Source organism: Coregonus lavaretus (genome assembly GCF_964263955.1).
Source record: "Coregonus lavaretus genome assembly, chromosome: 23".
Lineage (NCBI taxonomy): Eukaryota > Metazoa > Chordata > Actinopteri > Salmoniformes > Salmonidae > Coregonus > Coregonus lavaretus.
The window spans coordinates 27,925,445-27,952,371 of record NC_140010.1 but is presented as its reverse complement, the minus strand read 5'-3'; the positions used below and the strand labels follow the sequence as shown (position 1 = coordinate 27,952,371).

The 26,927-nt window shown below is 42.7% G+C and overlaps 1 protein-coding gene across 2 annotated transcripts in view; it reads right to left on the bottom strand.

Moving 5' to 3' along the window:
* The window catches only part of LOC311099130 (partitioning defective 3 homolog), a 227,359-nt gene extending 206,261 nt beyond the window's left edge, over window positions 1–21,098 (bottom strand). The window contains exon 1 of one of the 2 annotated variants that reach the window (XM_084139786.1): window positions 20,738–21,098. In XM_084139786.1, coding sequence (XP_083995912.1) covers window positions 20,738–20,857 — 120 coding nt within the window. In that variant the 5' untranslated portion in view covers window positions 20,858–21,098. The remainder of the gene's footprint in view (window positions 1–20,737) is intronic. The other variant, XM_084139787.1, reaches the window with a different exon arrangement.
* Between the last annotated feature and the right edge of the window lie 5,829 nt (window positions 21,099–26,927).

Below are 26,927 nucleotides of genomic sequence, written 5' to 3'. Positions count from 1 at the left end.
ACTGACATGTTTATGACAACTGAGACATGCCCTAAAATAACATCCAATAACAGGGAGCAGACTTGCCAAAACAATAACTCTATATTAGCAGCGGTAACATTACCGTGCCAGAGCACAGAGACCTTCCCTCCCTGCAGAAGGGGGTACGACAACATAACATAAACTTGCTTTTGTTCTCAAGCCTTTGAATATTAGCACCAAGGCGTGGATCCAGGTGTCAACCTACTGTTAGGAGGGACTGGAGCATGTAGAAACAGACGTACAGACAGACATGTCTGGACATGCAGCCAAACAGAACAGTCACTGACTGACAGCTGGGTCCAGCCTTGCTTCAGATTCTACTTCTTGCTTACTCATCAGTCCTGGTGTAATAGAGTTGGATATGTAACCTCACTCCCACCTTGAAATGTCATGATTGGCGCAGTGCTCCTGAGTGGCGCAGTGGTCTAAGGCACTGCATCGCAGTGCTAACTGTGCCACTAGAGATCCTGGTTCGAATCCAGGCTCTGTCGCAGCCGGCCGCGACCGGGAGACTCATGGGTGTCGCACAATTGGCCCAGCGTCGTCCAGGGTAGGGGAGGGAATGTCCAGCAGGGATGTAGCTCAGTTGATAGAGCATGGCGTTTGCAACGCCAGGGTTGTGGGTTCGATTCCCACGGGGGGACAGTATAAAAAAATATGTATTCACTAACTGTAAGTCGCTCTGGATAAGAGCGTCTGCTAAATGAATAAAATGTAAAAAATTTAAAATGATTGGCTAAGACTTGTCAAGTGTGTGGTCATGTATGTTGCGAGCCAAATGATCCCTGGTTCGAGCCCAGTCAGGGACAGGTAAGGAAGCTATACTGTTGAGCAAGCACTGTTACACTGGCTGCACTTCCTTCAACAGCTGCCCCAATCTACAGTCATCTCCCTCAGGCTCCCACAGACTGACAATGTCCATTTAAAAATCGATGGATATGGTCCATTCTCCCTTACTTTTCAATGTTAAGGTGACAGTCAGGCGATATACAGCTTAAAATGACCCTCTTAACCTGGGAAAGAGAGCAGCGAAAACCCCAAGGGGAACTTCAGAGGCATATGGTGTGGATACTGAAAAGATCTAGGTCTATATCTATATATACACACACATACATACAGTGAGGGAAAAAAGTATTTGATCCCCTGCTGATTTTGTACGTTTGCCCACCGTTTATAATTTTAATGGTAGGTTTATTTGAACAGTGAGAGACAGAATAACAACAAAAAAATCCAGAAAAAAAACGCATGTCAAAATGTTATAAATTGATTTGCATTTTAAAATGATGGAAATAAGTATTTGACCCCTCTGCAAAACATTACTTAGTACTTGGTGGCAAAACCCTTGTTGGCAATCACAGAGGTCAGACATTTCTTGTAGTTGGCCACCAGGTTTGCACACATCTCAGGAGGGATTTTGTCCCACTCCTCTTTGCAGATCTTCTCCAAGTCATTAAGGTTTCGAGGCTGACGTTTGGCAACTCTAACCTTCAGCTCCCTCCACAGATTTTCTATGGGATTAAGGTCTGGAGACTGGCTAGTCCACTCCAGGACCTTAATGTGCTTCTTCTTGAGCCACTCCTTTGTTGCCTTGGCCATGTGTTTTGGGTCATTGTCATGCTGGAATACCCAACCACGACCCATTTTCAATGCCCTGGCTGAGGGAAGGAGGTTCTCACCCAAGATTTGACGGTCCTGTCCCCTTAGCAGAAAAACACCCCCAAAGCATAATGTTTCCACCTCCATGTTTGACGGTGGGGATGGTGTTCTTGGGGTCATAGGCAGCATTCCTCCTCCTCCAAACACGGTGAGTTGAGTTGACGCCAAAGAACACTTTCACCCAGTTCTCCTCTGAATCATGCAGATGTTCATTGGCAAACTTCAGACGGGCCTGTATATGTGCCTTCTTGAGCAGGGGGACCTTGCAGGCGCTGCAGGATTTCAGTCCTTCACGGCGTAGTGTGTTACCAATTGTTTTCTTGGTGACTATGGTCCCAGCTGCCTTGAGATCATTGACAAGATCCTCCCGTGTAGTTCTGGGCTGATTCCTCACCGTTCTCATGATCATTGCAACTCCACGAGGTGAGATCTTGCATGGAGCCCCAAGCCGAGGGAGATTGACAGTTATTTTGTGTTTCTTCCATTTGCGAATAATCGCACCAACTGTTGTCACCTTCTCACCAAGCTCAAGTCAGTGGGCAAGTCAGTGGGCAAACGTACCAAATCAGCAGGGGATCAAATACTTTTTTCCCCCTCACTGTGTGTGTGTGTGTGTGTGTGTGTGTGTGTGTGTGTGTGTGTGTGTGTGTGTGTGTGTGTGTGTGTGTGTGTGTGTGTGTGTGTGTGTGTGTGTGTGTGTGTGTGTATATATATCACACACACACACAATGAAAACCTATTGCACATCTCTAGATTTTTTATTTTTATTTTTTTATTTCACCTTTATTTAACCAGGTAAACCAGTTGAGAACAAGTTCTCATTTACAACTGCGACCTGGCCAAGATAAAGCAAAGCAGTGCGATAAAAAAACAACAACAGAGTTACATATGGGGTAAAACAGAACAAAAATCAAAAAAAAAAATACAACAGAAATACAATTAATATACAGTGTGCAAATTTAGCAAGTTATGGAGGTAAGGCAATAAAATAGGCTATAGTGCAAAATAATTACAATTTAGTATTAACACTGGAATGATGTGCAAGAGATGATGTGCAAATAGAGATACTGGGGTACAGATGAGCAAAATAAATAACAATATAGGGATGAGGTAGTTGGGCGGGCTAATTTCAGATGGGCTGTGTACAGGTGCAGTGATCGGTAAGGTGCTCTGACAACTGATGCTTAAAGTTAGTGAGGGAGATAAGTGTCTCCAGCTTCAGAGATTTTTGCAATTTGTTCCAGTCATTGGCAGCAGAGAACTGGAAGGAATGGCGGCCAAAGGAGGTGTTGGCTTTGGGGATGACCAGTGAGATATACCCGCTGGAGCGCAGACTACGGGTGGGTGTTGCTATGGTGACCAATGAGCTAAGATAAGGCGGGGATTTGCCTAGCAGTGATTTATAGATGGCCTGGAGCCAGTGGGTTTGGCGACGAATATGTAGTGAGGACCAGCCAACAAGAGCGTACAGGTCACAGTGGTGGGTATTATATGGGGCTTTGGAGACAAAACGGATGGCACTGTGATAGACAACATCCAATTTGCTGAGTAGAGTGTTGGAGGCTGTTTTGTAAATGACATCGCCGAAGTCAAGGATCGGTAGGATAGTCAGTTTTACGAGGGCATGTTTGGCAGCATGAGTGAAGGAGGCTTTGTTGCGAAATAGGAAACCGATTCTAGATTTAACTTTGGATTGGAGATTCTTAATGGGAGTCTGGAAGGAGAGTTTACAGTCTAACCAGACACCTAGATATTTGTAGTTGTCCACGTACTCTAGGTCAGACCCGTCTAGAGTAGTGATTCTAGTCGGGTGGGCGGGTGCAAGCAGCGTTCGGTTGAAGAGCATGCATTTTGTTTTACTAGTGTTTAAGAGCAGTTGGAGGCTACTGAAGGAGTGTTGTATGGAATTGAAGCTCGTTTGGAGGTTTGTTAACACAGTGTCCAATGAAGGGCCAGATGTATACAAAATGGTGTCGTCTGCGTAGAGGTGGATCTGAGAGTCACCAGCAGCAAGAGCGACGTCATTGATATACACAGAGAAAAGAGTTGGCCCAAGAATTGAACCCTGTGGCACCCCCATAGAGATCTATTACACATTAGTTTAAAAAGACCCCTACCCCTTTCAGTCAGTCCTTCTTTAAATGTACATATTAACCCAGAGACAAGGAACCGATGCTCTGCATACATTACGGAAACACAAAGCTCCCTGGCTAAAAGGCATTTCACACTGGTTTCTGAAAACCAATTCTCAGGCCCCCTAATTAGAGAGCAACGCCTAAATGTCAAACAGAAAGTGATTAGTATTAGTTTGGACCAGAGGCCACAGGCCATAGGGTGCCATTTGGGAATACACACAAGGAGAGTAGGGAGATGGAGCAGAGTTGGGAGAGGGAAGTTGGAGGAGAGTTGGGAGAGGATAAGACTAGGGAGAGGGGAGTAGACTTGAGATTCTGGGAGTAGGGAAATGGTAAGAGTGATTAAGATTCATGAGTGATACTGACCCCAATGAGCAGAAGTGTTAGCAACACAGATCAACAGTGTTTCCTTTGTCTCTCACCCATTAGAGATGTGAAACAAACTATCAGGTCCAATAGCAAACTGTAGTTGGTGTTGAAAATAACCTCTGAGGCATGAGGATATTCTTCCTCAAGTAAAACATGACCGAGGACGACACAGATCTACTGTTGCCAAAGTTTATTTTGATGATGTCACTGAAAATGTCACCATGAAATTGATCATAAAAACCACATGGAAAACTCTGGCCAGGAATGAGAAGGCGCTGCTTATATCCGAGGCCAAAACGTTATCTAATCATTCGTGAGGCATAAATTGTTAATTACATGGAAATCAAAGCCACAACAAGGGATGTCAACACACTGTACTATGGCGATGCCAAATTTGACCAACTTACATTGTTTTCTGTGAGGATTACGTGACAACCAGAAACAAACTGTGGGGGATCTGTTTATGTGTGGTGTATTTAAAGCCAGATGTACTAAGACAGCTAGGCCTTGCTTGCATTTGCTGGCACAAGTGTGCCATTTTCCATCCCCTGTAAAGCCTGGGCAGACTAGATTGAGGTCTTACTACACATCACACACAAAGCCTGTCACAAACAGCCTCTGAGGACATTCACCTGGCAGGGAGAACATCTGTAAAATGTTGACTGATAACAACTTGGCTGTCCAAATCTACAACTACAAATTTCTTAATCTCGCTTTTAACATCAGAGTTTTTGGTCAATTCGAAATGGAAATCCTGAACAGGCCAATTAATCAAAATAAATAAAAGGGCATTTCTATTTTCGAAGAAGACACTGTTCAGTGAATGCTTGGCAGAGAGAGGCTTTCCCTCTGAACTTGAAAGTGAAGGAATGATTTACTCAGAGAAGCTAATGGGCTCCAGACTACAGCAGTAGCTACAGGGGCTTTCTAGAAGGGGATCACAGTGACAAACCAGAGGTCAAACCCCAGAACTGTGATCTGGTGCATTGTTCTTCTTGGTGGCCATGAGAGTATTTCCATGCTATGAATAATGTTACGAGTGTGTTGTTGTAACAGATTTGCACACATTTGCTTGTGGTACAGACAGTTGAAAAGGCTTGTGAATCTAACGTCATTTCTTTATGAAACACTGATACGCCGAAGGTAGACTATTACAGTGTGCAAGTATGTAATAGTGAACGAGTTGAATTGAGGGGGTAAATGAACACATTTATGCAGGTCTCATTATAGATGGGCAATTCAACTCATACACATTAAAATGAGTTTCCATCGCATTTTCAACTCTGATGGTTCTCTCAAAAATTGTTTTTCATGATATAGTGCGTGTGCCCACTCTGGTATTGGCATGTGCGCTCTAGCCATGATGATCATGCCACCAGAATAAGACCCTCTATATTTATTGGAAAAGAGCATCAAGCTCATCGGCTTGCACTTTAACCACCCTGTGAAGTTCATAACTTATTTAATCTCTAGCCTAATAAACTGCATACTTTCGCGACGAGTCGTAGTGGGAGGACCACACGTCATCGCGTGACTCCAAGTTTACTTCGATATGATGGTTATTATATAAATATTTGTGCATAAGAGATTCCACCAACATTTCTCACATAATTAATTTTAACAACACAAAAAGATCCCACTTTGTCTAGTGTATTTTGTTTTGTCGACTAATGTTCTGTTTCCATCAGGCCAGTCGTTACCTTTTGATCTGACATGTACTTTACGTGCATAAAAAGGTTGGATGGAATGACTGAGTTGACATTCTGCCATGTACCTCTGTATAATCCATCGAGGTCAAAGTGATCTGTGGGAGCTTCAAGGACAGACTAAGGATCATTTTCCAGTCTGGTCTGGGGACACTACTTCACTGCTGAAGATGTTCCTTTCAACTTAGCTCAATGAGAAATCCAATGTCCTTTGCATATCCTCCCACGTTTCTCTTTGGACTGCATTCACCAAAAACAAGCCTTAGACAACACGAAGATATAATACAAATGCAACAAATCACTACCGGAGATTTGCTTTCAACTAAACTATCAATATTCTGATCACAAGCTGATAAAAGTGATTCCAAACACACAAGCGCCTCTAAAATGCCACTTCGGTGTGATTGTTTCTTGTTTGGCAGCCCACCTCCTCCTTCCACCCACAGGAGGTTAAACAGCGCCTATTATCACACCATACCAGGTCATTATCCTGTCTGATCATGTCAGGAGGAGAGGTGGGCAGGCAGGAGTCCGAGGCTGAGGCTTGGTTAACACGTCACACAGACCAGGGCTGAGGGCCACGCCTCCGATTCCTCAGCTGGCATAGCGCACTTCCTCAGCACTGACTAAAGAGCACTCCAGTGCATGCCAATACAGAGAGCTCCCTGCTCCACAATACCCAATCTGTCCCCTGCTTCTCTACCAAAACCTCAACTTTGAGCTACTGAACAACGCAGCCGCCCTCGGGCCTTATTGCTTAAATATACCACGGCTAAGGGTGGTTCTTAGGTGCGAAGCGGATTGCCTGGATACAGCCCTTAGTTGTGGCATATTGGCCATATACCACAAACCCCAGAGATGCCTTATTGCCAGTATAAACTGGTTACCAACATAATTAGAACAGTACAATTTTTTTTTTTGTGTCATACCCAAGGTATACAGTCTGATATACCACAGCTTTCAGCCAAACAGCTAGCAGTGCTCGAATCAGCACCGCCGCTGCTAAATTGTTGCCGCCACACCAGAAATGCATTGTAGGGATGGAAAAACATGTTCAGTGTAAACTTAAATGACTAAAACCAGACAAAAAGTATGTAGAAAAGATAAATGACCTACATATTTTGAAATAATATAATATTTGAGAACTACAAAATCACCTAAATTAAAGCTAGACAGTCAGTGAGAATCGAAAATTGTAAAAACAAAGAATATAGGACTATTTTTGGCATGGCGGGACGGAATTAACAATGGCAAAATGCGTAGAACTGCAGGAAATTAGCTTGACACTGCAAAATTCTCTCTCAGCACTTTTCTCTCTGTCACAATTCCAGAGTGATTTAATTTGACCCCTCTGCACCCCCAACCCTGCAAGCCCCAACCTCCCCGCTTCCACGACCGTTGCAAAAAATTAATAAATAGGGGAAACACAGGAAATATATTATGTCCATCAGTGATGTGGATCAATTGGATGATGCTGTATGAAGGTTTACTAGCATGCAGTACATTTTACTACAGTCTCTAGACTCAGTCTCTGCTTCGCTCAGAATTCTGGCATAGCAATCACATCAAACCCTCGTTAGTGGGTTTAAGTGTACAGATATGTTTACAGGAGCACAATTTACGAACAAACAAAGATGGCGCCAGAGTGTATACAAGAAAAAAAGTTGGCTGCAGAGAGAAGAGCAGAAAGGCTCTCAGGAAGCATTGCTGGCAGCTGGTTTTCTGGCAGCTTTGCGGCATGGTACAGTGGGAAGATGATGCACTCTTACATCATCGTCTGGTCAAACAGTGCGAGAGCAGCTTTTCCTGTTCTACAGCATATGCTTCACACAGCATGTCTCATGGGAGGGCAACCAATAACAGAGCTCTGTTCTGGTCTGATGAGGACATTTGAGGCCGTATGTATCTAACGTCTCAGAGTAGGAGTGCTGATCTAGAATCAGTTTGCCTTTTAAATCCTAATGAATAAGATAATATGGAAAGGGTGGACCTGATCTGTTGTGCACTCACTCGCTCCGAGTCTGACATCAGAATTGCAGCCCGGCCAGTCACAGCACACCCTTAAAGATGTCCTAAAGAAATAAGGATCTTAATCAAATCCCTCCAAGTTAACAGATATCAACATGCATTTGTGGTTTTGTTCAGATGTCTGGGTTAGGTTATGCTTTAATAAATGCAGTCTTGCCTCAACCTCAGAGGTGCAGTCCCCAGGGAACCGAAGCTCAAATCCCCATGGCTATGTCCCACAAAGCACCCTATTCCCTTTATATTGTGTTACATTTGATTAGGGATCATAGGGCTCTGGTCAAAAGTAGTATTTATGGAATAGGGTACCGTTTGGGATACAGACCATGCCTCTGCTGCTCTGCCCAAAAGGCCAATAATCAAGTATCTGTCGGGGTGGAGCGATCTGTAGTCGATCTCCTGCTATATATAGTAGACACATTTTCTGCGTCCCAAATGGCACCCTATTCCCTATATAGTGCACTACTTTTGACCAGATGTCTGTGCAAGAAGTCTCTAAAGGGTATTTAATGGAAACAATCAAAACTCATGAGTCTGATTTTTGTTGAGTGGAGTCTTTTGTAAAGTACATCTGAGCCATGGGGAGATGTTTATTCAATGGCCAGACATTCCTCTGAGACAATCCTCTCCCTGTGCTCGGTGTTCCACACACAGGCCTTGACATTTCAGAGAGGGTTTTCGGTTATGGAGAGCTCAGAACAGGCCAGCATCCCCACAGAGACGTGCTTCTGAAGAACACATTAACGGAACTGGGGGAACAAAACCAGAGATGGGTTCCATCCCAAATGGCATCCTATTCCCTATACATATCGTTCTACTTTTGACCAGGGCCCATAAGACTATAGTCAAAAGCAGCGCACTATATAAAAAAATAAGGTGTCGTTTGGGACATATTTATGGAGCTGGGGAACAAAATGTTATTTGATTTATTTAATAATGAATAGTTGCCTACATAGAAGGCTGCTCCAGCCTAGCAACAGTACTAACATTATCGAGGATAATAAAAAAATTATCCTCGATACAGTGAGGGAAAAAGTATTTGATCCCCTACTGATTTTGTACGTTTGCCCACTGACAAAGACATGATCAGTCTATAATTTTAATGGTAGGTTTATTTGAACAGTGAGAGACGAGACAGAATAACAACAACAAAAAAATCAAGAAAAGCGCATGTCAAAAATGTTATAAATTGATTTGCATTTTAATGAGGGAAATAAATATTTGACCCCTCTGCAAAACATGACTTAGTACTTGGTGGCAAAACCCTTGTTGGCAATCACAGAGGTCAGACGTTTCTTGTAGTTGGCCACCAGGTTTGCACACATCTCAGGAGGGATTTTGTTCCACTCCTCTTTGCAGATCTTCTCCAAGTCATTAAGGTTTCGAGGCTGACGTTTGGCAACTCGAACCTTCAGCTCCCTCCACAGATTTTCTATGGGATTAAGGTCTGGAGACTGGCTAGGCCACTCCAGGACCTTAATGTGCTTCTTCTTGAGCCACTCCTTTGTTGCCTTGGCCGTGTGTTTTGGGTCATTGTCATGCTGGAATACCCATCCACGACCCATTTTCAATGCCCTGGCCGAGGGAAGGAGGTTCTCACCCAAGATTTGACGGTGCATGGCCCCGTCCATTGTCCCTTTGATGCGGTGAAGTTGTCCTGTCCCCTTAGCAGAAAAACACCCCCAAAGCATAATGTTTCCACCTCCATGTTTGACGGTGGGGATGGTGTTCTTGGGGTCATAGGCAGCATTCCTCCTCCTCCAAACACGGCGAGTTGAGTTGATGCCAAAGAGCTCGATTTTGGTCTCATCTGACCACAACACTTTCACCCAGTTCTCCTCTGAATCATTCAGATGTTCATTGGCAAACTTCAGACGGGCCTGTATATGTTCTTTCTTGAGCAGGGGGACCTTGAGGGCGCTGCAGGATTTCAGTCCTTCACGGCGTATTGTGTTACCAATTGTTTTCTTGGTGACTATGGTCCCAGCTGCCTTGAGATCATTGACAACATCCTCCCGTGTAGTTCTGGGCTGATTCCTCACCGTTCTCATGATCATTGCAACTCCACGAGGTGAGATCTTGCATGGAGCCCCAGGCCGAGGGAGATTGACAGTTATTTTGTGTTTCTTCCATTTGCGAATAATCGCACCAACTGTTGTCACCTTCTCACCAAGCTGCTTAGCGATTGTCTTGTAGCCCATTCCAGCCTTGTGTAGGTCTACAATCTTGTCTCGGTCTACAATCTTGTCCCTGACATCCTTGGAGAGCTCTTTGGTCTTGGCCATGGTGGAGAGTTTGGAATCTGATTGATTGATTGCTTCTGTGGACAGGTGTCTTTTATACAGGTAACAAGCTGAAATTAGGAGCACTCCCTTTAAGAGTGTGCTCCTAATCTCAGCTTGTTCCCTGTATAAAAAGACACCTGGGAGCCAGAAATCTATCTGATTGAGAGGGGGTCAAATACTTATTTCCCCTCATTAATATGCAAATCAATTTATAACATTTTTGACATGCGTTTTTCTGGATTTTTTTGTTGTTATTCTGTCTCTCACTGTTCAAATAAACCTACCATTAAAAGTATAGACTGATCATTTATTTGTCAGTGGGCAAACGTACAAAATCAGCAGGGGATCAAATACTTTTTTCCCTCACTGTATTTCCATTGTGGTCCTCAATATTTTCATTATGGTCCTACACGCCATATCCACCAAGCCAAACTGACACCTGGTTTAGTTACATAGTAAACTGGCTTAATGTTACCCCAGACACAAGTAGAGTCCAACTGTATGCATTGTTCATAAGAATAGTCTCATTGACACAATATTCAACCAAGTTTCTGGTGAATTCTGGGAGAAATGTGTCTGAATCCCAAGTGGCTCCCTATTCCCTACGTAGTGAACTACTTTTGACCAGAGCCTAATGGGTATAGGGTACCGTCTGCTGCCGCTATCCAGTTATACTTGGCTCCCTCAGGATAACTATCGAAATGTTCCGGAAATATTTAATGTTCTTGAGGCTTGAATCACAATAATCCTCTTAACAAATTCAACCTGAACTTAGCCTACATTTCTTTATAACCTCAACATGAAGACGTCTTGTCAGCAAGAAGATCAGTTCCAACACCAATGGCCAATCCTAGACATTGATTATTGATGAAGAACTAGAAACACTCAGAAAGAAATACCACTGCTAGTGCTTCAAGGAGACCAAATAACCCGGCTTGGGAGTTGCTTCAGCTTCTACAATGGCCGTATTCTGCTTGCCAGAGTTCCGCCAAACAGTCCACCAGCTTCAGGAACACACCCATGGCTTTCTACAAACACACTTCTGTGGAGGCTCCTGAAGAACCTTGTTCTTAAATAAACTCGGTCAGAGCGTCTGGAGCTGAGCACCCAAACACGTGCAAGAAAGTTCTGCTTCTGACAAAGGTGGACAAAGATATGCAATAAACTCAGAGAGCAAAGCAGGGAGCAGATATCATAAAAGCTCTTCCTCAGTTTATGGAAGAAGACCTAAAAAAGGGTAGAGCTTCACAGCAGTGGAAAAAATGAAACTTCAACCAAAAACGAGGCTTACATCCCATCCCAAGACAATGCCTTGTAAAGTGTTATAAGTGTCCCGTAGTGGTGGCTGGTGAGGGGAGGGTCATCATAGTAAATGACTGGAATGTAATGAATGGAACGGTATGCAACTCACGGAAACCATGAGCAGTCATCAGATTTAAAGTGCTACCAGCCACCACTGGTGTGCCGTCAGCTAGACATGGGCACACATGAAATTATATGCCACCCATTGGCCTGTTTTGTTTCCCATGGAGCCCTCATTGGGCCATGGACCATATGTAGCTATGCAACTAGGCTTGATTCACACATGGCGGGCTTGGCGGCCATGGATGGTGCAAAAACTCAGCTGACTGGATCTCTGCCAGGGTGCAAGTAATCTGTTTGCATAGCACTCTGTAAACCACTTACGCACTATGTCATGAAGTGTTATGACTTAGCTTCCGGTTAACTAGGTTCCAAGAGGCCACGAGCGCTCTCTTACAGATGCCCTCTCCTGGAGTAGACCTACTAATCCCTACTACTGGGTCACTTCCTGTAGCATGGCCATTTCCCATCAATGGCAGTCAGAAATGGTTTAAATCAGAGCCTGTATTCATAAATCGTCTCAGAGGAGGAGTGCTGATCTAGGATTAATTGTGCCTTTTAAATCAGAATGAATAAGAAGGGGGACCTGATCCTAGATTAAGGCTCTAGGAGAACAAACGTATGTAAATGTCCATTTTAATAGCACATGCCTAAAGTTCAGCTAGATTATTGTATTTTTGAACACAGATATGAAGTATGAGCAATGCCTCTCAGGGCAGGCAGCACTAAACTGTGATGCTGTCTGTGGCTCATGCCTCACATCAGTACAAATCACATCTCCCTCTCCATTAGGATGCCTAGGTTGTGTCCCAAATGGCAGCCTATTCCCTATATAACGCACTACGTTTGACCAGGGCCCATAGGTCTTTGGTCAAAAGTAGTGCACTATAAAGGGAATAGGGTGCCATTTGGGCCACAGCCCTGAACAGCTGCTGCTGGTCCACTAATGACTACACACCATGTTCATTCTCCTTCACAGAGACCTAACTAACGCACGGTTGGCCTTTTCATTAACACGTCATGTTTCTAAAAGCTGGAAACGTATGGAAGTACCTTGCATGCAGCAGGGAACCGGTGAAAAATCGATATGGATTCAAAACCTACTAGGCTATTCAAAATGCCCTGCAATCAAATATTTTAAACATCACATAGATCATTTTTAGAGCAATAAAGTAATGATTTGAAACCCAACTTCCACCTCACTGATGCTTGCGCACTTTCCTTCATGGAGTTAAAAAGGAACTTCTGTCACTGGTATAAGAAATACGGTGGAAACTATTCAGAGAATGCCTTGCCAAAGTCATGCATCAGTGATTGACTCCACAGAGAGCCTGTGGTCAAGGGCTGAGTCCCAAATGGCTCCCTATTCCCTTTCTAGAGCACTACTTTTGGTCTGGGCCCATAGGGGCTCTGGTCAAAAGCATTGCACTAAATAGGGCATAAGGTGCCATTTGGGACTCAGCCAAGGTCACAGTCATTGCCACAGGGATCATCACACATAATCACACAAGCTTTTAATCCAGCATTGTGCCCATTTTTGGAGCAGGAAGCCAATCCACTGTCTCACACAGCCCTGCTGTGACACAGAGATCAAACAGTTCAGCAGCTAAATGTGCAACATTCTAGCCTGGGTACCAGTAATTGTGGCATCGTGCCACTCCATGCACCATTTTATTTGATGTTTGTTTGGCATGAAAAGGAGTGGTAAGATAACACCAACAGACTGGTACCAAGGCTAGCAACATTCTATGGACACATATCACATTGTGTACTGTAGGAAGTGATGACCATAATGTCTCTACGGTATTTGGAGGTTGTCCTTTTGAACATAAGAACAAGTCCATAACTGAGCCATTGCCCTGGATAGTCTTGTTTGAATGTTGATTGGAATGACTGCATAGACTCTGATCATAGGACATTTTCTAAGTGGTGCAGGACAGTGTGTGATGCACATGACCAGAGCAACAACTTTCTTCTCACAATCACGTGCCCATCCTGAGGCATTGCAGATCAGATCAAAGGCAGTTACACACCAATTAAAATAATTTGTTTAATTGAAATTAAATGATATCCTTGGGCAAGCCCATCAAATGGAACCTATCCCTTTTGGTGGTAGCAATAATTAGGCTATCAGTCAAACCAAAAATAACTCATAAGAATTGAGATGACACAATATCGAGTAGGCCTATATGTTTTATTAAGCACAGGAGGGAGGCAGACATCTTTCATCCTTTAACACCCATTATGGACAATGAAAAGGAAACGCTGTCAACAAGTGGGTTGAGCGTTTCTCCTGTACCCTAATACTAGGCCTAATAGACTACATGTCACATCAGGATTTGAAACAACGCAGTCAAAAGTTCCAATCCATGGATGTCATACTCAATATAGGCTACTTGATCGTTAGTCTTGTCATAAGCAGTAATATTCCATCTGAACAACATATGGTTTCTGAGGATGTTGTTCAAGAACAACAGGACAAAAAGAAAAAGTTGCCAAGAAAAGCAATGCCATTCTGTCAACACCATTTCTTCTTATGAGGTGAATTGAGGCCTGGGTTGTGTCCGAAATGGAACCCTTTTCCCTATATAAACCACACTTCTTTTAATGGGCCCTATATACAGTGGGGGAAAAAGTATTTAGTCAGCCACCAATTGTGCAAGTTCTCCCACTTAAAAAGATGAGAGGCCTGTAATTTTCATCATAAGTACACATCAACTATGACAGACAAATTGAGAAAAAATATTCCAAAAAATCACATTGTAGGATTTTTAATGAATTTATTTGCAAATTATGGTGGAAAATAAGTATTTGGTCACCTGCAAACAAGCAAGATTTCTGGCTCTCACAGACCTGTAACTTCTTCTTTAAGAGGCTCCTCTGTCCTCCACTCGTTACCTGTATTAATGGCACCTGTTTGAACTTGTTATCAGTATAAAAGACACCTGTCCACAACCTCAAACAGTCACACTCCAAACTCCACTATGGCCAAGACCAAAGAGCTGTCAAAGGACACCAGAAACAAAATTGTAGACCTGCACCAGGCTGGGAAGACTGAATCTGCAATAGGTAAGCAGCTTGGTTTGAAGAAATCAACTGTGGGAGCAATTATTAGGAAATGGAAGACATACAAGACCACTGATAATCTCCCTCGATCTGGGGCTCCACGCAAGATCTCACCCCGTGGGGTCAAAATGATCACAAGAACGGTGAGCAAAAATCCCAGAACCACACGGGGGGACCTATTGAATGACCTGCAGAGAGCTGGGACCAATGTAACAAAGCCTACCATCAGTAACACACTACGCCGCCAGGGACTCAAATCCTGCAATGCAAGACGTGTCCCCCTGCTTAAGCCAGTAAATGTCCAGGCCTGTCTGAAGTTTGCTAGAGTGCATTTGGATGATCCAGAAGAGGATTGGGAGAATGTCATATGGTCAGATGAAACCAAAATATAACTTTTTGGTAAAAACTCAACTCGTCGTGTTTGGAGGACAAAGAATGCTGAGTTGCATCCAAAGAACACCATACCTACTGTGAAGCATGGGGGTGGAAACATCATGCTTTGGGGCTGTTTTTCTGCAAAGGGACCAGGACGACTGATCCGTGTAAAGGAAAGAATTAATGGGGCCATGTATCGTGAGATTTTGAGTGAAAACCTCCTTCCATCAGCAAGGGCATTGAAGATGAAACGTGGCTGGGTCTTTCAGCATAACAATGATCCCAAACACACTGCCCGGGCAACGAAGGAGTGGCTTCGCAAGAAGCATTTCAAGGTCCTGGAGTGGCCTAGCCAGTCTCCAGATCTCAACCCCATAGAAAATCTTTGGAGGGAGTTGAAAGTCCGTGTTGCCCAGCGACAGCCCCAAAACATCACTGCTCTAGAGGAGATCAGCATGGAGGAATGGGCCAAAATACCAGCAACAGTGTGTGAAAACCTTGTGAAGACTTACAGAAAACGTTTCACCTGTGTCATTGCCAACAAAGAGTATATAACAAAGTATTGAGAAACTTTTGTTATTGACCAAATACTTATTTTCCACCATAATTTGCAAATAAATTCATTAAAAGTCCTACAATGTGATTTTCTGGAAAAAAAATTCTCATTTTGTCTGTCATAGTTGACGTGTACCTATGATGAAAATTACAGGCCTCTCTCATCTTTGTAAGTGGGAGAACTTGCACAATTGGTGGCTGACTAAATACTTTTTTTTCCCCGCTGTAGGTAATAGTGTGCAATTTGGGACATATCTATTGAGTTATGAGGTGAATTAAGGCCTGGTGTTTTTCTCTCTGCCGGGAGCATCCCACTATAATGACAGGGAAGTCACCAGAGGGGGTCCTAGACGGTAGACCGGTGCAGGAACACCCAAACTAAGCTAAATCCAGACCACTATTAAGACTCTGTTCAAAATGGCACCCTATTCCCTTCATACTGGACTACTTTTGAGTGCACTACATAGGGAATATGGTGCCATTTGGGTGCCAACCTCTGTGACCAAAGAGTTTTGTGACACGGTCACTTGACATTAAACTGCTCTAGAATCAAACTCAATTTGCATGGGTCGGGAGCAACAATAACTAACTATATACTAAACTACTAAAGTGGGTTTATTTTCTGCTGTGTGTGAGAAGTTCACAGGGAGCTCTGGGTTTTTAGATCAAAGCACAATGGATACATAATGAGTCTTTGATTTTGGGCCTCATTTCCACCCTAGAAGCCCAATTCACTCTCAGCTTGAGAACAGACAGTATTTCCCCACTTTTCACTCCCTGCCATCAGGTCTGCTGCTTAGCTAGGCTTGTATGCATGTTACGATTATCGTCAGTTTCTTCCCATTGCATTGATTGTCAGTTTGGTAAGACCAATGATCACAGAATTTCTATGGGAGGGCAAAATAAAAAACTTTAACCAATGTGTTAACTACACTGACACAAACACTCTAGAAAGTCATTAATATGCAGGATTATATTGATATAGAAAAGTCTAAGTGTAGGCAAAATCCCCCAGATATGCTCCACCAGTCTGCCTCCCAGTCACAGCCTCAGGATAGGAATAGGCCAATTTTTCTCCAGGGTGCCACTGTCAGACCTCACTGAATAATTGAAAGGACATGCACTGCACAATGTCAGCTGGGTTACTAACATTCAAACAAATGAGACTGCTCATCCACACAATGCTGTGCCATGCATGATTTATTAATGGAATTCTCATGGTCCTGTAGCTCAAATATCAATGTAATCAAGTTTGTTGTCAATTAATGACTTTCAAAAAAAAAGGTGCAATATGCAGAAATTGCTCTGCCATTTCCTGGTTGCAAGAATTCTAATACTTCGCCTAATTTCAGTTTGTGACAAAACAAGCAGTCATTGTGTAGAGAATCATTGCACCATCTAAACCACTGTGAAATATATTTTCCATAACCAAAAATATTGTATATTCAGCTGTTTGAAACTGGTGTACAAAACCAAAAGACGCAAAAACTAAAAATGTAAGATCGGCAGCATAGAAAAAGCGCACATAGAACAAATATACTGCTTCATAGACTTGTTTTCAATGAGAATGACAGATCTATAACTCACATTTCTATGTGAATTTGGTCAGGTCACCCAAAAAGTGACATATTGTTGCTTTACATTACATTTGACATTTTTGTCATTAAGCAGACGCTCTTATCCAGAGCGACTTACAGGAGCAATTAGGGTTAAGTGCCTTGCTCAAGGGCACATCAACCATTTTTCATCTAGTTGTCTCAGGGATTCAAACCAGTGACCTTACTGGCCCAACGCTCTTAACCACTAAATATAAATAAATGTCTTAAGCACTGCAAAATGGTCTGCACCCTGCAGCCACATTCAAAAACACAACGTTTCTGCTCGCCTCCTCCTGTCTGAGAGGGAAAATGAACATTCTGTGGAAGAGAATCAAATAGCCTGCTACTGTATCAACAACTTGGCATCTGGGCAATCAAATGTAACCTGTTATCCGACTCTCAGCTGTCCAGGCACGCCAGTACAACCATCATATGCTAAGAAATTGCACAATATAATAGTCAACTGTACCATTTATCCAGACATGAACTTTTGTCTTCAAACAAACATAAACAAGGGTCCTCATTGAACAAGTTTCAATGGAGGGCACCTGCAGTTTCCCTCTCCATCCTACAGGGCTTATTGCACTCAAAATGCCTGCGGCCCAACTAAGCTTCTTCACTACCAGTTCAAACACTTGAGACAGAATGAAAACAAAGGCAAGAACCATCCTGAAGTTCAACCATGCATCATTCTATAGGTTTCATTTGGGTTGTGAGTGAGTGGCCGATAAGATAGATATTAGGGATTTAAGCATTCACTGATACACATTGGTCCTGATTTAAATGTTTTAGATAGGACTGCATCAGTCCACGGACCCAAAACAGATCCAAATGTAGCATGCATCGGTTACGAATCGGCGATTCACTATTTTTTTTGCTCATATTACTTTCTTTCTACCTTCTGAAAATACCTAATATTTTGAGACAGCTGATGCGTCCTCTCCTTCAGTGTTGAACTAAGCATGTAACTGTGTTGACAGTCATTGATCTAAAAGTCATTTTACATTCGGAACAACCCTAGGGAATATCAGTAGCTTAGTCAAACTGCGCACTGTGCCCAGCTTCGCGCACTGACCAACGTGGGGTAGGCAGCCTGTTCCTGATCTCGCACATCTGCACGGCACCTTCAGCATGCAAATGCTAAAATGGTCAAAACCATTCGATTTTGAGATGGCGGTGAAATCCAAAGCTATTTTGTAAACAAGAAATATTGATAAATTAGTAGTAGTAAATTATTCAGACCCCGTCACTTTTTCCACATTTTATTACATCCTTATTCTAACATAAATTCAATCATTTATTCCCGTCATCAATCAACACACGATACCCCATAATGACAAAGCAAAAACGTTTTTTTTTTGCACATTTATAAAAAATAAACTGAAATATGACATTTACATAAGTATTCAGACCCTTTACTCAGTACTTTGTTAAAAGCACCTTTGGCAGCGATTACAGCCTCAAGTCTTCTTGGGTATGACGCTACAAGCTTGGCACCCCTGTATTTGGCGGGTTTCTCCCTTTCTTCTCTGCAGATCCTCTCAAGCTCTGTCAGATTGGACGGGGAGCGTCGCTACACAGCTATTTCCACGTCTCTCCAGAGCTGTTCGATCGGGTTCAAGTCCGGGCTCTGGCTGGGCCACTCAAGGACATTCAGAGACTTGTCCCGAAGCCACTCCTGCATTGTCTTGGCTCCGTTCATCTTTCCCTCGATCCTGACTAGTCTCCCTGCCACTGAAAAACATCCCCACAGCATGATGCTGCCACCATCATGCTTCACATTAGGGATGGTATTGGCCAGGTGATGAGCGATGCCTGGTTTCCTCCAGACGTGACGCTTGGCATTCAGGCCAAATAGTTCAATCTTGGTTTCATCAAATCAGAGAATCTTGTTTCTCATGGTCAGAGTCATGTGGGTGCCTTTTGGCAAACTCCAAGCGGGCTATCATGTAGTAAGGAGTGGCTTCCATCTGGCCATTCTACCACAAAGGCCTGATTGGTGGAGTGCTGCAGAGATGAGTGTCCTTCTGGAAGGTTCTCCCATCTCACAGAGGAACTCTGGAGCTCTGTCAGAGTGACCATCAGGTTCTTGGTCAACTCCCTGACCAAGGCCCTTCTCCCCCGATTGCTCAGTTTGGCCGGCGGCCAGCTCTAGGAAGAGTTCTGATAATTCCAAACTTTTTCCATTTAAGAATGATGGAGGCAACTGTGTTCTTGGGGACCTTCAATGCTGCAGAAATGTTTTGGTACCCTTCCCAAGATCTGTGCCGACACAATCCTGTCTCGGAGCTCTACGGACAATTCCTTCAACCCCATGGCTTGGTTTTTACTCTGACATGCACTGTCAACTGTGGGACCTTATATTGACAGGTGTGTGCCTTTCCAAATCATGGCCAATCAATTGAATTTACCACAGGTGGACTCCAATCAAGTTGTAGAAACAAACATGTCTAAATTTGTTTTCGTTTTGTCATTATGGGGTATTGTGTGTAGATTGATGAGGGGGAAATTAATTTAACCAATTTTAGAATAAGGCTGTAAGGTAACAAAATGTGGGAAAGTGAAGTAGTCTGAATACTTTCTGAATGCACTGTACATAATTTACATACACCATAGACATAATCTACACACAGAGAAGCCAGCTCTAACAGATCCATCTGAGAGGCCCAGCTCATGAGCTCCATCATCAGCAGATTTTAATTTTGAATGGAAAATGAATGTGTTTATGCAACAAATGTTACTGCATTGAATCGTATCGCATCGAGGAACCGAATCGCATGGATTCGTTCTTTAATCAAACCGAATCGTTTCAAACTACAACGTATCGTTCTTGTAAGTATCAAAGCCCATGTATCTAGACACGTATCGAATCGTCTTGAAAAGGAAAGATGCACATCCCGAATATATAACGTTACTATTTGTTTGAAGCTTTCTTCCTTGACTGATAGCCTAGCAAGCTACAGCTTCTTAGCCAACTATACCAACATAATAGGCTAATTAGTAAGGGGAACAAAGAGAAACGGGTGGCGGTGAAAATGTAGGCTAGATATATCCAATAGGTATAAAATCGATACGAAACGTTATGCTTTTTATCTAGCACCCCATTTCAAAAACCTAGAATGCCATCCTGCAGCTTGCTGGTGCTAACTAGCTAGCTAGCAAACACTCAGCTAGCTAACAACTCTCAGGGAATCAAATCTCGGATTGTTAGCTAGCTAGTTAGCTAGCATCCTTATCCTCTACTTCTAGACTACCTAAATAGGTTTGCATCTTATATCCCAATTAGATCGGTAGTTAACTACTAAAAAGGTAGCGTTATGTGCTATCTCTCCATGCACTTTGGTAGGTAAAGGGTGAAGTCCAAAAGTACGTTTTTCGTGGGGTTTGCAGAAGAGGACTCGACCAGTTATGGCGATACATCATCAACAACTCCCCGAATTTATAGCGAAATGCATTGTTTCCGTTTAGAATCTTTGATGTATATTTCCCTTTCATCGCTGTTACAAATGTGTGACACTCCAGGCATTCCAATCCGCTGTGTAACACTTGAAACAAACGCGTGATCCAAAGTAACAGCGACTTACCTTTGCAATGGCTTTTTTGTATCTCATGACGGCTTGCTGGATGAGAGTATGGACTTTGATATTTCCATCTCCGCACGGTACCACCACCCTAGTCCTTCCAAAACACACCGTCACTTTCATAGTTTAATATCCGATAATTCTTGCCCAGATTCGGAGGAAAACCGAGGATAAATTCTCCCTTTGAAAGTCAGCCGAAACATTAAGTTTCTTTAGTTCTTGTATCCTTAAAAATAGATGAGACCGAACGATCTTTCACCTTATCTCCAGGGACGACACTGTTAGCTTGTATTTCTGACCACCTGTTAAATCTTTCTCCCTCTGTTTCGACGTTCCCAGGCTAGACTAGAGCATGGAGAAAGAGACCCACCCGGAGTTTGGGGAACCGCCTCCACACGCTGGTCAATTTTGGAACTGTCGAAGGTGATATATAGCGCGCGCGGGCAAGGCAAGCATTGCACCCATTCTTGCGTAAATAATTTGGTGATTTCTAAAAAATTATGAGATTTTGCCAATATTCGTTATGGAAAGATAACCCTGTCACCAATCACTCCAAAATCTCACCAATTAATTTTATTGTTATAATTTTGGCATCCAATAATATTGAATTATATTGTTTTATATATCACTTCAAAGGAATGTTCCAAGCCATTTATTTCTGATAACTTGTCTCCATCTAATGAAAGTACTATAATTGTGTGTGTGTGTGTGAGAGAGAGAGAGAGAGAGAGAGAGAGAGAGAGAGAGAGAGAGAGAGAGAGAGAGAGAGAGAGAGAGAGAGGTTCTGCAACATGAAAGGCAATTTAAATAGAAAAGCTGCCTGCTTAAATCTCAAAAAGATGTGTAGGCCTATTTTGAGAAATCCAACTTTAACAAAGATGCCCAGCACTTACAAATATAGTTTATTATTATTATTATTGAATAACAGCAGTCTCAATGACATGTTCTGGCTACAGAACCTTGATCTCCACCTGCCCAATGCTATTTTGGTGCTTTGTTCTAGTGCCCTGCCCTAAAACTGAAACCAAGCCCCAATGAAAACCAGAGTAAATCCATATGTGAAGCTTGTGAACAACTGCCTTGACACATAGACCAGTTCTTCAGAACATGACTATGTGTGTGACGATCCTGCTCTCACCATGGCTGTGTCCCAGATGGCACCCTATTCGCACAGGGCCCTGGTCAAATGTAGTGCACTATAATAATAATAATATAATATTTAGCAGACGCTTTTATCCAAAGCGACTTACAGTCATGCGTTCATACATTTTTTGTGTATGGGGGGTCCCGGGGATCGAACCTACTACCTTGGCGTTACAAGCGCCGTGCTCTACCAGCTGAGCTACAGAGGACCACATAATGAGAATAGGTTGCTATTTGCGAAGGTTGCTATTTGGGATGCAACCCCTTTAAAATAATAAATAATATGCCATTTAGCAGACGCTTTTATCCAAAGCGACTTACAGTCATTGTGCATACATTTTTACGTATGGGTGGTCCCACTACCCTGGCGTTACAAGCGCCATGCTCTACCAATTGAGCTACAGAGGACCATTTGTGCTTTTTTTATATGGGCCTGTGCCCAATGAACAGTACTGCCCCAAAAGCATGAGCTCTAAGGCAGAACACCAAAGAGATACTGAATACCAGTCAAGTTGTGTACCAACTACTATGTAGCTTACATGGCTTTTTTTCTACAGTCCTATGCCCCATGATTGATCAGTGTATCTTACTGCCCTAAAGGTCTGAGTTTATGGGCGAGTCACACAAGATATAAGGAAGGAAACCAATCTATATTATATTGTAACTTTTCCTAACATAGGTTCATGGACTTACAGTACAAACATAAATGTGTTTCTAGATACGTGTCTAGATACATGGGCTTTGATACGTACAAGAACGATACGTTGTAGTTTGAAACGATTCGGTTTGATTAAAGAACGAATCCATGCGATTCAGTTCGACGCGATACGATTCAATGCAGTAACATTTGTTGCATAAACACATTCATTTTCCATTCTAATTTGCAATCTGCTGATGATGGAGCTCATGAGCTGGGCCTCTCAGGTGGATCTGTCAGAGCTGGCTTCTCTGTGTGTAAATGATGTCAATGGTGTATGTACTGTATGTAAATTATGTACAGTGCATTCAGAAAGTATTCAGACTACTTTACTTTCCCACATGTTGTTACGTTACAGCCTTATTCTAAAATGGATTAAATTAATTTCCCCCTCATCAATCTACACACAATACCCAATAATGCCAAAGCTAAAAACAGGTTTAGACGTTTTTGTTTCTACAACAAAATTGTAGTCCACCTGTGGTAAATTCAATTGATTGGCCATGATTTGGAAAGGCACACACCTGTCTATATAAGGTCCCACAGTTGACAGTACATGTCAGAGCAAAAACCAAGTCATGGAGTCGAAGGAATTGTCTATAGAGCTCCGAGACAGGATTGTGTCGGCACAGATCTGGAGAAGGGTACCAAAAGGGATTATTCAAATGTTTGTATTCTTGCATACTGTTCCTGTGGTTATATTTCAATAAATATGTATCAACATTGAACACCTGATAGAAGATCTTGATCAAGGCCAGTTGGTGTAAATGCTTTAAAATTACCTTTAAATATGCTTTATCATTATATCTTAATGGGATATTATACATATATTATATAATGTTGGTCTGACAGATGTGTAATAACTGTCAATAACATTCAAATCTTGAATGTTCAGTTAATTACTGTTCTTATTGCAATGTCAACATGCAGTTATTAGGTGACACCTTGTGGAATACTTAGGTACTGTACTTGACTTGATTTAACCTGTAAGGAGCATAGGCCATTGATGTATGTCCTCCATCTCACTCAGTTTGGGCTATGTTTTTTTCAGTTGGGGCCTCTCTGGTCCTCTCAGCCTGGACGTCTCTTATCCAGGTGTTTCTAGGGTCAACCCCTCATCCTCCCTGGTACTTTTATTTTACTGCTGCTTTTTAATTATTATCATTTTTTACACTTATTTTTCTTAACTGCATTGTTGGTTAAAACTGCATTTCACTGTAAGGTCTACACCTGTTGTTTTCAGTGCATGTGACAAATACAATTTTATTTTATTTGCATGACCTGAACAAAAATCTGCATCATATTTACTCTCAAGGTAGCTACTAGCCAGAGCACAGCCTACATTTTGTGATTTATGAGAAGTATCCCTGTGAGATAACAATAACAAGACATGACGTGAACACTAGAAAAAAGGGACGTTTAAAATTGGCATCAGCAAGTTTGTGATGACATCTCAATATGAAGGCAAATTCTCTCTGAGCATGTTCAAACAGCAGCCTGACTCAATCGTGGATTCTCTCCCAGTGCCAGAGGGTCTGATGGGCTGTATAGCGACTTGACATCTCCATCACAACAAACTCATAACACTGTGTGTCCCAAATGGCACCCTATTTGGGATGCATTCAGCCAGCTTGGGCCCCGGGCAACCCAACTCATCATCATTTAAGGCTTAATCCTCCTTACAGACACAAATTACAATCTTTATGGGAGGTCAAATGTAAAGGACATCACACTGCTTGTTTAACAACAGTATACTGCTTCCTTCCTCAACAGTTCACACTTGTGTTCATTATTGGATTCTATCTCAAACATACATGGCTGTCCTCTTGACAACACCTTAGCCAGCAATAAGCTAGACATTTGATGGCACAGGTGGGGGCATTTCAAGCAGTGACTGTACTTCCTCAGTACAGAGGCATGGACAGTGACTATATTTTTATTTGTATTTATTATGGATCCCCATTAGCTGCTACCAAGGCAGCAGCTACTCTTCCTAGGGTACAGCAAAATGAAGGCAGTTATACATTTTAAAAAAACATTACAATACATTCATAACAGATTTCACAGCACACTAAGTGTGTGCCCTCAGGCCCCTACTCCACTACCACATATCTACAACACAAAATCCATGTGTAAGTGTGTGTATAGAGCGTATGTTATCATGTGTGTGTATGCATGTGTCTGTGCCTATGTTTGTGTTGCTTCACAGTCCCCGCTGTTCCATAAGGTGTAAGTCTAAGCACTGTCCATGCCTCGGTACTGAAGCATCATGCCTTTTGCCGGAACCAGATTTAGAAAGGAGTGTGGGCTAAATGAGGACAACATTCCTGGCACTGATTCTGTTGATAAGGGCTTTTTTGAAGAAGGTTCTACTTGCAATAACTGTGATATGTGGTTGTTTTCCCTTTAGTTGAATGTAAGTTGCTCTGAAAAAAATAACGTGTCTGCTAAATGACTAAAATGCAAATTAAATCATCTAAATTGTATAAAGTAATCATTCACCCTAATTTCCTGATAAGAGCTGTCAAGTGAAGGTCTTGTTACCCCCTACTGTCGCCCCTTTGTACCCCCTGTTGTCCCCCTGCTATTGCTGGTGACTCACCATCTGGACACTTCTCTGTCGGTGTACCAAACGGCACCATATTCACGACACTCACCAGGGCCCATGGTCAAAAGTAGTGCACTATATAGGGAATAGGGTGCCATTTGGGATGCTTTCTCCATCTCCCCAGGCAGGAAGGGAGTGGTAAAGGTGGATGAGGGGACAGAAGCAAAGCTATGGTCTGCAGAGTTTTAGGAATTGGTTTGGAAGCCATGCAACCCCTCTACACACAAACACTTGAAAGGGACCTGAGAGACCTTGTCCAATATTCAATCAATTTATGTGTCTTAACCCATTCAATGTCTGTGTCCCAAATGGCAACCTATTACCTATATAGCGAATAGGGTGCCATTTGGGAAGCTTCTATTTATTAGGGAGGGTGCTACTGTAAAGACTTAGGTATTCGCTGGCTTGGTGTGGAAAGTATGTCCTCACCTGGCAAAAATGCCACCAGATAGATGGTGGCCCTCAGTGTCAATGAGTGTCCAAACCGCAAAAAAAAAAAGATGAACCATTACTGGAGCTAAAAAGTGATCACTGATTCGCAGGTCACATTTGATCATTTCATTAAACTTAGCTAACAAACGGGTCAGCGGCGTAGGCACGGGTGGGCCACCCACTGGGGTGCCAGGCCCACCTAATCAGATTGAGAATTATATATATATATAATTAATATATATATATATATGCTCTTTACTTGTCAGTGTTCTAAATGGCCGGCAGGGATGTAGCTCAGTTGATAGAGCATGGCGTTTGCAACGCCAGGGTTGTGGGTTCGATTCCCATGGGGGGCCAGTATAAAAAATAAATAAAAAAGTATTCACTAACTGTAAGTCGCTCTGGATAAGAGCGTCTGCTAAATGACTAAAATGTAAATGTAAAGTGTCATTTGATGAGGGGGTCGTGTCCCACGAAGCCTACGATTATACACAGGCTCTCAAACTTCAATGATTAACGTCAAGTGAAATTTTGCAGCAAATAAATAGCCCTACATTGTGTGGAATGTCCAGACTGCACCACTGTCTATATTCAACAGGCCGATGTTAAGGTTTGAATTTAAGCAACCTGCCTACGTTGTTTGAAATACAGCTGCCCAAGATACTACAGTAGCTAAGTTATAGCTGTGTGCTGGAAAACCTTTGTAGAGCGAGGGTGAAGTTAGGCCTTGTGAGTGCTCGTGAATTTCCCTTTTCCGGCTTCAGACCCGTCTTATCACTTAATGCAGTTTAACAATAACATGTGGTAGGCTTTCATCTTATTAAGCAAGTACAAAGTAGCAAATTACAAAATGGTGTTCATTACCATGATCATGTAATTATACTAGCTAGCTGTGCACAGAGGGAATAAACATGTCACACTGAGTATCGTGCAATTCCAAACCAAATGTATTTATAAAAGGCCTTTTTACATCAGATTTCACAAAGTGCTTACACAGAAACCCAGCCTAAACAAACAGCAAGCAATGCAGAAGCACAGTGGCTATGGGAAGAAAATAAGAAGAAAGGAACCTAGGAAGAAAGCTAGAGGAACCAGGCTCGGAGGGGTGGCCAGTCCTCTACTGGCTGGAGATAAGAGTACATGGCCATTAAGGCCAGGTCGTTCAAGAGGTTCGTAGATTAACAGCAGGGATAAATAAATGGCTGCAGAGGGTGCAACAGGTCAGCACCTCAGGAGTAAAATGTCATTTGGCTTGTCATAGCCAAGCATGGAGGTCGCGAGTCGAAAACAGCAGGTCCGGGACAAGGTAGAAC